General features: G+C 38.6%; 1 protein-coding gene across 3 annotated transcripts in view; it reads right to left on the bottom strand.

The window, feature by feature from the left end:
• Positions 1-12,418, bottom strand: part of AKT3 (AKT serine/threonine kinase 3) — a 310,972-nt gene that overhangs the window by 176,353 nt on the left and 122,201 nt on the right. For 2 of the 3 annotated variants that reach the window (XM_078077905.1, XM_078077907.1), the window contains one exon: positions 1,541-1,666. The exons of the other annotated variant lie outside the window; for it this stretch is intronic. In XM_078077905.1, coding sequence (XP_077934031.1) covers positions 1,541-1,666 — 126 coding nt within the window. The remainder of the gene's footprint in view (positions 1-1,540; positions 1,667-12,418) is intronic. 3 annotated transcript variants of the gene reach the window in all.

Raw genomic sequence — 12,418 nt, 5'->3', positions numbered from 1 at the left:
TGTGACATACAGTATGTCTTTAAAACTTGCTGGGGTGTGAAATTTCATAAGGTCAAAAAATGCTGCATTTTGATCAGCAGATACAGGAGTTCTGTACTTTTGTAAATTATTTCAGACAAACCAATACCATTTGCTAGTAAAATAGAGAAACTAAGAACTGTACTGGCTTTATGTAGGAGATAATGTGTGCTGCTAGTGTTTTAAAAGCCAATTTCTATCACTTTGAAGCAAATGCTAGTCCAAAAGTCTCTAGAATGAAAATGTGCTCTTAAGTCAATGCAATATACAAGATATTATTTCAATTGACAACAGGGTTTTAAAAATCATTTACTACTAAAAGAAAGCCATAAATATCTAATGAGCATTCTGGTGGGGGGAAAAATGGTTTCCTTAACTAATACGTACATATTAACAGTGTTCTCACTTCTTAAAAAATGAAATCCCTATATAAAAATCCATTTATAGAAACAGAGAGGTGTCTGGGTTTGTTTGTTTGTTTTTAAAGTTAGTATTCTTGCCACTCAACTGATTTCACAAACCCTTTGGTTTACTGCTTTATCTTATTCTTTAAAAAAATTAAAAGATAGTATCCATAAAAAAGGCTGGGGCTCTATCCAATTTTAAAATGACTTTTCTAACATTCAAGGACTTTTGTTATCTTGCATTTTTTTTCTGCTCCTATTTGGTATTATTCATTTTAATTTTTTTGCTTCAATCTTTACCTCCTATCTGTTTCAGATGTAGCTAACAGAAAACAACATATAACCAAAATCAAAATTAAGAATGGTGTCTGGCTAAAGACTTTATCTCAATGGTACAGACTTTAGCTCTTATGCAAGTTTATTTTAACCTAACATTACTTTTTCAAATGCTTTATTTCTGAGTTAACACCGGACAACCCTTTCGTTGATTAATCAATATAGCCAGCCCGAAGAGCCTGGTCATAACACAGCGAGGATAACTGTTGCCAGAACCACCAGCAGCAGCATCTTTCAGTTTATTCTGGGCTATGGTCAAGAAAATATATAATTCCTAAATAAATCTTCATTACAAACATTTTTCTTAGATACTTCTAAGGAAGAAAAATCTAACTTCAAACATAAAATCTCCCCAGAAAACAATTTCTGAAGTAATCACTTGTTTCTCATCCTATGATCAACCAAAAGAGCTCAGATCACGACAGGAAACCGATTAGAAATGTCCAGGTCTTGCAACAGTCTTAACAACCAAGTTCACTTAGCAACGGAGTTCAAAGGTCCCTGTTTACACTTTATAAAGAAAAAACTTGAGGTACATATTTGGGGAATTGTATTTATCAAATTTAGGTTCTATATTCAACTATATTGTATCATATAAGACCATATATCATCAATAATCCCTACGCTAAGGAATTGAAATTGTATCAAAGCTGAAAACTTCCCTGCACTTAAATACAAGCCTAAACTTTTTCATAGGCTTCTCCTATATTGTAAGATAGCTGACACATGAGGTCATACAAATAAATAAATACAAGGTGAATCAACAATTATAATGAACTTACTTGCCACTGAAAAGTTGTTGAGGGGATAAGGTAAATCCACATCTTGAGGTTTCTCTTTATATCCTATGAATGAGCCATCTGTCTTCAAAAGGAAATATCTTGGCCTCCAGTTTTTTATATATTCTCCTACATGAGGAAAGCATGCATGTTAATGCTGGGGAAAAAAATGAACAGCAGCTTTTATGTGAAAAATAAATTATGGTACAATATATGTCCCACAACACTGGCCTCTAAAAATTTAGTTAGGCAATTTTCTTTTAACTTAGCTTACAAAAGAAAATACATAAGCCTGCAATTAAGATTCAATAAAAACTCAAACATGTTTTGTTTTTAATGATTTCACACTTTGATAATTCATTTGCACCATTATTTCTTCAGAGAATCATTCATCTGAGTACACATTTTGTTCAGTTTTTCATTTTATCAGATGGTTGTTAGAGCATATTTCAACCATTTTAAAAAGCCTTGGTAAATCATCCACATACAGTATCAAGGAATTTCGATGAAAAACACTTATCATAAGGAGGAACATGAAATAGATGTTTATCTTCCATGTACTACTGACTAATTGCATCATTTTTTAAGAAGAAAGGGGGAAAAGTCTTTTCATTGTTAAATCTCGATCATAACTTGTTTAAACAACATTTTATTGTTCTGAATAGGGAAATTATCTTCTGGAAAATGCTGTAAATAAGTCAAGAAAATGAAAGAACATGGGTTAACAGAGCTTAAAAACCATACACACACTCACACAAAGAGTAGTAACTGTAAGAACACATGGTACTAGGCCAAGCACATAACAGTCAATAAATGCATATGTATCAAATTTTGATATAAACTATCACCTAGCTATCAAAATATACATTTTTAGCAACCAGATCACAAGCTGCTTACCTAAGAAGCGACTTGACTGAATTTTAAGAAACAGAGGTGCTCCATGACACCATAAGAGATGGAAGGCTATCTGGTCTCAAAATTGTCAGTTCTCTACTGGATATTTCTACCTGGTTCTTCGATCTCAAATGCTGAATCAGAGCCCTGCAAGAAACTGAACCCAGTTCCACTTTCCCTACAAGTCAGCTTCTTCCCTGGACCCCAGTTGCCCAACTCAGGCTAACATGGGGCTGGTTCCCTCTTCTTCGGCTAGGCCAGCGCTGCCTTCACATGTCTCTCATTTAGCCCAACCCAAAGGGGGCCCTCACGCCTTGCCTTCCTGCTGCTGAGCTGTGCCTGCCCCCCTGCCTTGCTCTCCCCCCTTCCATCCTCATGCATCTATCCCTTCCAGATTAATCCTCTGTCTGTACCACTTTGATCTACGTCGTTTTCTGCTCAAAAATATTGACTCTTTCTGTTTAGTACAAATCTCTTAGCATAAAACGTAAGCAACTCCATAGTCTCACCCCAACATACATTTCAGATATGGGGTGTGCCTCTGGATCAGCAGTTCTCAAGCTCTTTACCTCACCCCTCTTTACACCCTTAACCATCACTGACAACTCCAACAATCTATTTAGTTAGATTATGTCTATGTTTACTATATTAGGAACTGAAAAGAAAGTTTAAATGCCTTTATTACTTCCTTTAAAAATAACAATAAACTTATTACGTGTAATATAACTAACATTTTTGTGAAAATCATTATATTTTCTAAAACAAAAAAATCAGCAAAAGAGCAGAACTTCTTTCCATTTAAAAAAAAAAATCTCTTCTGATGTTTGGCTTCACAGAAGATAGCCAGGTTCTCATATGTGCTTCTGTATTCACTCTACTGTGGTATGTTGTTTTGGTTTAAGATACAGGAAAGAGGTCTGGCTCAACAGGTATGCAGCCGCAAAGGGCAGAGTATTGGGACAGTTATGGCTCTCTTTCTTTGAGGTTTTCTGAAAGGTTAACTGCAGTGTGGAATTTGAAACCATGTCAAGAAACCTACTGTTATGTGAAAATCCACTGGTCTCTACTACACGTTGAATGAATCTTTCACACACTATGCATGATTTTGCAACATCAAACATGGATCCTTTAGAAAACACTGCTTCACTGAGTTATACTGATCTTCCAAGTGTTGACACATTTGGTTAGGCAAGTATCATCAGAAAAGTAAGCACTGGGAAGCCATCAAGCTCACAATGGCAGATATGTTCTAATTTTTGCTTTGAAATTTGATTTTCCCCTTTGGTCCTAATTACTGTCAGTTCTTTTTCCTTGCAGTGATGTACTTCAACTGCCCACCCTGGTGCTTACCACCTGGTAGATGTTAAATAATAATCTACCAAATGAACGAATACGTGAAGGAGATGCATACAAATATCATCCCAGCACATAAAAAGCACTTAAAGGGAAAGAAAAAGAAAACTTGACCCCCCTCCTCACTTCGCTTTAGTGAAAATATATAGCCCTAAGGTTAATAAACACATGCCAAATTTACAAAACCAGAATGTTAAATTCACACTTCCCATTACAAAGATGAAGCAAGTTCCTTTCTTGATTGTACTTACTTTATTTTTCCATTTTTACTTATGGACTCCTACATAAAATTTAAAATCATTAGATATTAAATATCTAATTAGTAATATCATATTTAGATTTCAAAAGCTCCTGCAAAACAGGAACAGATTCATATTGGTATCAGATGCTCTAAGTCTATCAAGCTAAAAAATAAGCAACAGTTTAATAAGTATACAAAAGATAAAACAAATTCATCTAAAAAATTTAAAAGAAGAAAAATGGGATAGCACTATTTCTCATTTTATGAAAGTACTGAAAACACATATTCAAGAAATATGAAATTAAGAGAAATAAACATCAAATTTTCATTTCTAAGAATAATTTCCTGTCAGCTACTAATGCTGTCAGGGGCTCAGCTGAAAGACACAGAACACCAGCACACAGATCTTCTATCTTTTTTGTTAAACAAATCTTGGGAAATTTAGAATATTTTATATGGTCTACAGCAAGACTTCTGGCTGCCAAAAAGTTCTTTTAAAAAAAATCTATTGGGGCGCCTGGGTGGCTCAGCCGTTGAGCGTCTGCCTTCGGCTCAGGTCATGATCCCAGGGTCCTGGGATCGAGCCCCACATCGGGCTCCCTGCTCCGCGGGAAGCCTGCTTCTCCCTCTGCCACTCCCCCTGCTTGTGTTCCCTCTCTCGCTGTCAAATAAATAAATAAAATCTTTAAAAAAAAAAAAATATAAATAAAAATCTATTATGTATCCCTGACATATAATACATTACACCAAGACAGTGCAGGAGTCATTCGCAGTCAGGAATAAAATTGAAAAGTCAAAATTTACATTGCTGATAAAATAAAAAGTATTATTTCTCACAAATTTTGAATAATAATTTTGAGTTGATTCAGTTAAATCAGTCAAAAATTGTACTGTCACAGAAAGCTAACAGTGGATCTCCAACTTTAAGACTCTTGATTTTTGATCGTTGTTTATAATATGAATGGACTTCCTAAGAAGATGTTCAGGACAGAGTACATTTACTTATTTATTTGCTCTGGGTCCTAGAGACACAGTAGTGGACCAAAAACATAAGAAACACAAGGACTCGAACTCTTGGACTTTCTATTCCAGTACTACACCAGGTTTCAGGCACCCCCTAAAATTCAGAGAAGGCTTCTGAAAACTTCCTGAAAGAAGATCCTTTTTTATAGGTTCCCAGGAATGTTCTCAAGTTCATATAATAGCATGATGTGTTGGCCTAATTAAATATTTATTTTCTAGTTCCAAAAGTAGAACTAAGAAGGGATTCTTTTTCTGCCAAAGAACTGGGCCTTACCGAGGACACAAATTCACAAGGTAGGGAATAAAGCAAAAAAGCAAGCTTTACCGCCCCCTACTAGGCCCAGAAGAAAAGAAGAAGACTCCTAGCTCCAGAGAGTATAAAAAGTCATAGCTTTGCACGATACCATGACAGGCCACCAGGCACCCTGATGGCAAAGCAGAATTGTTCCTGCCGCATTGGGGACCTTGTCCAGCTGGTCATGAAAAGGGACCTGCACACTCTCCTCACTGACTCGGTAGTTGAGGCAGTGAGAGTCTGGATGAGGAACATGTTCTCAAGCCGTTCTAAAAATATGGCCAAAAAGTCCTTGCTTTTATGGGGCGAAGTGCCCGGAACAAAGGTGCCCTCTCCGCCACCCAGCCTTTTAAGAGAGACTGCTAAAAGTCAATCACATCTTGTATTTTAAACATAGCATTTACACCTAAATTTACACATGCTGTATTAAAACCAAGCTGTACCATACTTTGATATTTATAGCCCATAGGTTTCAACTAATTTAAGAGACAGCTTGGTTGTAACGGGGCGAAAGTCTTGTTTAAAAAAGCAGCAGCCATTTATGGGGTACCGATTCAACATTTCTATGTGCTATCACAATAAACCTTCAGCAAGCATCACAGCCACACCTGGACGGGATTTCCAGCACAATCTCTTCCCGACTTTCTATCTCCCTTCATGAAGGGTGCTTTCAATTCTTTCTCACACTCCTTGGCTGGAGGCTTTATGCTTTTTGAAGTACATGTGTTTTGATATTGGAAACAGCATATTTCCCAACAGGGATCCTGATATTTTGGTTTCTGTAGTGAGCTGAATGGTGACCCCTCAAAAGATATGTACCCACCCTAATCCCCGGGACCTGGGAATATTACCTAAGATGGCAAAAGGGGTGATGAAGTGAAGGATTTTGAGAAGAGGGGCTTATCCTGGATGAGCTGGGTGAGCCCCAAATCCAATCACAGACATCCCTGAACGTGTGAGGCAGAGGAGGCATGGACACTCTGAGAAGGCCCCGTGACCCAGCGCCGCATCCCCAGCCTACAAATACCTGGAGACACCAGGAGCTGGAAAGGCAAGGAACGGATTCTCCTCCAAAGCCTCTGGAGGGAGTCTGACCCTGCCTGACACCCGGATCTCTAACTTCTGGTGTCCAGAACGGTGAGAGAATTTGTTACTGTCTTTTGTTTTGAACTACCCAATTTGTTGTAATTTGTTACAGCGGCCCTAGAAAACTTACTGCGGTTTCTTAGCACTCTAACCAAAGGCTTGTTTATAGAACCAAAACAAAACCAAACCATTGGTCAGTTAAGTTCTCGGCATCAGTGGTAACAGAGACACGTAGTTAACACCTTACGAACGCAAAGGAAAAGATCCACCTACTCTCATCAACAGGAGAGAATCCTGTTTGTCAAATGTGGGGTTGGAAAGGCTATTTACTAGAGGTCACAGTTTCACTTGGTTATAACCGACTGACTTCAGATTCTGGACTTTTGCCAACTTTCTTACTTTACTTAATAATTTATTTCCTGTAAGCTCTTAAAACAAATAAAAAACCTCAGTGTTTTTGAGTGAATGTTGGCCACAGAGGACATTCTTGATTTCTCCAGCTGAGTACAAATAATATTTTGGCTCTCGGGCTTAATCTTTAATAACAACCTCAGATGGGAGATGGTATGAGCTTAAATTCATACTCACTTTGCACCTAAATATTTTTGAGTAAATATTTTGAGTATTCAAGTGGATCCTCGTTATTAGCGATATGCATTCAACTCAGGGTTATCCAACAAAGTTGACAGTGCTCCTTTCCTACTGTTCACCTAATTTCAAATTACATTTGTATTTGACAATCCTCACATACTACAGATTATTCCATTAGTACTTCACTGAGAATCAGGTTTCTAGCTCCTGTTTTGGCACTTTTTGATGACTTCAACTTTGAAAAAGTGCAAATGTATACCTTAGGACTAAAAGCAGACTGAGGAAAACGTTCAAATGGTCTTACATCTAGAATAACCAGGAAATGCCTAGATTTGTTTAGACATACCAGTGGGAAAAAAGACCCCTAGAAATGATTCAGCTGGTATCCCCATAAGTGAATTATGTTGATAAATATTTGATTCATGCATTCACGCATTTGTACAGCAAGGCTGTGTTCCAGAACCTGGTCCCAACTCTAACTTCGCAAGAGGTAGAAAATTAGCTGTGCAGTCAAGTACGTACAGGCTGAGAACAGTGCAGAAAGACCCCTTCATCTACTGGCGGCCTCGTCTCCACTGGCATGCGCTATGCTAAAAACACAATTAGGTGCATGAACTAAGATGTCATTAAAATAGATAGAGACAGAATCCAATTGAAAAGAAGTCTGTACAAGTGTAGTACTGTTTTTCACAAATCCTACACACATGATCATTTAGAATTTAATTAGAAAAAACGCTTAAGCATCATTTTTAAGATAAGCTTCTTCCCTAAGATAAAATACAAAGAAAATGAATGACGCTGGTTACCAACAACTGTACTGCAAGCAAACTGAAATTCTGATTTCTCTAAGAGATTCAGGGGACACAGCTTTTGAAAGTACCAACAGCCACTCACACGTGCTGGTGCTGTCACATAGGTTTCCCAAGCTAATCACTCCCGGAGGAAGAGGGCGAGCGCATGTCGGGAAGGAGGCACCACCGTCTCATCATAAAGCCGAAACCACTATAAGCTCAGCTTTCCTGAGAATATATATTCTCTGTATTTTATATCCATGTTTAATCACAATCCACATTTTTAAAACATTACTATTTGTCTTTGTCATCTCAGAGGGGGAAAATGAATAATATCCACACTCGCTGTGTCTGTTAATAACAAATAACCTTACACCTTCATTCTTTACAGAGCGGGGAGAGCCAACAGTATTTATACAAACAAGCAACAGGCCATCTTACCACCGCGTAAGGCATGCAGGTCACATTTTCAGAACAAAAGAAACCCTACTTAAGACAAACGCTATGCTGTGTAATAAAAGTCACAACAAATAATCGTGGTCAATACAGGATCAAGAAACTTCTCCAATGGGGCCTCAGTTCTTTCCCCGCTCTGCCTCATCCTTCAAGCTCTGGGAAGGACAACATTATGCTTCGGAGTGAGCGTTATGCTGCAGCTTCCCAGCATGGGTGGGTCTGAATCCTGGCTCTTCCACTTCTCAGCCATGGGAACTTTAAGCTCTCTACTCCCAGCCTCCTGATCTGAAACCCAAGAAGCATAATAGCAGCAAACTGAAGGACAGGACATGAAAGCACTCACCTGAGTGCAGCGTGAGTTAGATTTTGTTATTATTAAATAGTGGAACCACTCATCTCCAAGCTTGCATTAAATATTCCACTAATCAGTAGTACGCTCACGCACGAATATGGTCATAAATGAGGCAACAGGCAACCATCAGTAATAAATTTACTCTATCACCCCCAAAACCAAAGTCTCTTTAGCTAGTGTCAGGTACATAAAACTTGAATCCTCTCCAAAGAAATGAAAAGGCTATCCCACAACAAAATTAATTAATTAATTAATTAATACTTCATTTTCAAGACAGGGATAAGAATATCAGAGTAACTAGTCTTCCAAAAAAAAAAAAAAAAAGAGCTAAAATCTCAGATCTCTCTGAATCATTTTTATTAAATGATATACACAGGGTACAGGACCATGAAAATCAAATAATTTAAAATTTCCCAAGAACAGCTTTTAAACCCAAAAATGGCAGCTTTCAGTCAAAATAGATTTATATGACTTTAAGAAAGCTTTAGTCTTAAGTAAAAGTCTTCATGGGACAAATTTTACCTAAGACAAAAAGAGGTTTAATGTTGATAGCAGTATAAAATCGATTAATTTCATCGTTTACAATATGGTTACGTATTTAGTTGCTTGTTGACAGATGCCAACCAAATTTACACATGAACCACCTAAGAGAAAATATAGCAGAATCTTTTTTCCACTAGTCGATTTTCATAAATAAATATTAGCACCACAAACAAATACTGAATATATAATTCACAATAGTGTGCTATGTCTTAAATATCTTAAAAATCATACAGCCAAATATAGTTACTGCGGAAATGCATGGTGATAAACATAACAAAACATTTGCAATCTTTGAAATTGTCTGTTCCATTTTTATATAGTGCATTGCAAGTGTTCTATTCCAAATAGATCTAAGTAAAAGCCCTATGAATGTGTCTCAGGGAATAAAAGAAGTAGAATTTCTCACTGAAATTATCATCGTCCTCTCTTACAAGTGTCTTGAAGATAATCCTAAGGATTTTTTTTTTGTATTATCTACACTGCAATGAGCTAGCATAGTAACAATTTTTCAACTCACAGGGACAATCTGAAATGTAACTTTTTTAAAAAATGAAAGTACTTTTGCATATTCTACCAGCTTACTAGATCTATGTTGATTAGGTGTTTCAGCTCCTACAAACGCAGAGGTTTGGGTTGTCATTCCCCTTTTATTAGTCCTTTCAAGCACAGTCTTCCCTTGCAGGTCACACTCTGCGGTGTCATCTGTGCAGTCTCCTCGACCGTCATCGACCAGCTCTGGCTGTGTCTCCATCGTCTCTGAAAATTGGGTGGGGTCTACCACACATGCCCAAAACACTGCACACTTCCGCCCCGCTCCCTCATCTTCAGGTACTGTTCATAGCTCAAAGCGTCACAAGGTTCTTGAAACACTTTTATTTAGAACCGGGGAAAATGGGCTTCTGATAGATTCATTCATTCAAAAATACATCGTTTGAGTGTCAAAATGCGCACGTGCACGGAGAACGCAGGCGTGGCGGATCCAGGCACAGGACCTGCCCTCGTGGCGCTCTAAGCCTAGCGGGCAGCTGTGAGTACTGCAGAAAAGTGGATGCTTTGGGCAATTAAAATGCAAAACGAGAAGTTCTTCGTGATCTAGGAAGTCATACCGAGGGGTGGCAGCATCTCCCACGCGTGGCATTTCCCAGGGCACCCCACATGCCTTGTGGAATGGTGCTCCCTAACATCTTTCCTGCGGGGAAAGGGCTTGGCAGGAATATCAGCATAGGATCCCTCAACATTTCGTGGAAGAACTGGTTTGCTGCTGCGTTGGTTCCAAGATCGGGCCCTGCACCCATTCCTCTTGGAAGCCTCACAACAATACAAGCGGAGGCCTGGTAATCGTTTACGATGCTTCTTTCACCTAGCGTAACATGTAACACACCTGAGCCTTTCAAGTTTCAAGATCCTGCCTGAGCAGTCTTTTTCTCTCATGGTTTTCTGCACAGTATTGATTAATGAGGTCATATTGCAAAACACTCAAATGTTTATGATGATTTCACCCTGCTTGTCTGGCTGTCACATAAGGTCACTGAGAGATTTGTCTGCTCTTGTACTGGTCAATGTTACCATTACAACTGACCAGATGGAAGGTGTTTACAATTTTGGTGATTTTGCACTGTGCTTCCAAGATGCCTTAAAAGCTTTCCAGATGTACCCACATTCCTCTGCTTTCCCACATATGCTCCTTCATGATTATTTTGAAAAGTATATTATAGTCAAGAGATTGTGCTTCCACTGCATAATGCATGAACTTGTCATTTTTATATTAGGTATAGTTTTCATATCTCCTTCCCAAAGAAGGCTGGGGCCCATGTTTTGCTTTGAAGCTGAAGCAGTGACGAGAAAAGGACCCACGCGCTAAATACCACAGATGTTCCAGAGTGACCTTCTCTAAGGTCAGAACGGTGGCCTGCCGGTACTTCACCTACTTTATCATTTTCCTCTCTTTTCCAGAAAACTGCACAATGATCACCTATCTTTTAGCATTCCGGTATTTGTTTCCAGGTATTCTGTAAATTAGTTAATCAAATCCCGGTTTCCTTTGTTTTTCGAAAACCCTACACTTCAAAACTGTGATACTTAACTAATTATCCTTTTAAACTTAAGAACATCTTAAAAGAATTACAGTGTTCAGTTTTACTTTGCGAGAAAAGCAAGGTGAATGGAAAGACAGAGAAGAAAGAGAGAACAAAAAGCATTCACACAAACTAGCCAACAGAAAAACAGCATCTTGGCAATTTAATGAAGAATAAACCGTGAGATTAGTTTACATAGCAGTAGATATGTTGTGGAGAATTACTCAATCTGCACTCAGCTTCCTGCTGGGTTAAATGTGAGCTAAATTATTATTTTGCTTACATTTACGCCCTTGTAGATTGTGAAAGCAGAGCCTTCTTTTTAATCTGCTTTCTGCATGATAGCAAAAAGTCTCCAACTCCACACAGGGCATTAAACACCCGGTCTTTCCCGTACTATTTTAACAAAGTAGCTAGGGCCACAGAACTTTAAACAATTTCGAAGAAATGGACAAATTTTAAAAGAAGACATTTTACAACTTCTTTATTAGAAATATTTTCCATTTCGCCACACCATATTCCCTAAATGTTTAAATTAATGTAATCTCCTACATTATATATTCACTGCAGTAAATAGCCTTAGTGAATATCAAACACGGAGGCAGGGAGTCCATAACACCAGCCTACTCACTATGCACCTCTAGCACCTACCACAGAGCCGGCTGGTATTTATCCATTAATTGAATAAATAAACCTACCACTACATAAACCACACTCATGTCAGCAAAGCTCTCTCAAACAGAAATCTCACTCTAACACAACGCTGCATAGCTCAACCCATGTTTCTGTTAGAACACATCCGACGGATAGCATTTACAACCATCAGTGTCTCCCTAGGGCAGATGGTGGGAGCTGGCAGCAGCGCCTGGTCATCGGGAGAAGGGCGGTGCCATCTGAAAAAACCCTCAGGTGATTCAACCCTCCCACCCCTATATTCAAATCACTGCCTTGTAGAATAAAACCCAACAAAGCAGAATAGGGCTTTATCTCAGACCTACTGAGTGTCCCCTGTAATAAATTTCCAGGAGCACAAGACCCGAAAATGACACCACATCAAACCACAAACTCTGTCCCTCTGGGGCCGAATCCCTGGCCTTCCCAACCCCATCCTCCTCCCCCTTCGTTTTTCCGAGGCCGTATACTGACCGAGACTTGTCTCAACAGCAGGTAAGTGGTGAACA

Source organism: Halichoerus grypus, chromosome 7 (genome assembly GCF_964656455.1).
Source record: "Halichoerus grypus chromosome 7, mHalGry1.hap1.1, whole genome shotgun sequence".
Taxonomy (NCBI): Eukaryota; Metazoa; Chordata; class Mammalia; order Carnivora; family Phocidae; genus Halichoerus; species Halichoerus grypus.
This window is presented reverse-complemented; position numbering and strand designations above follow the sequence as displayed.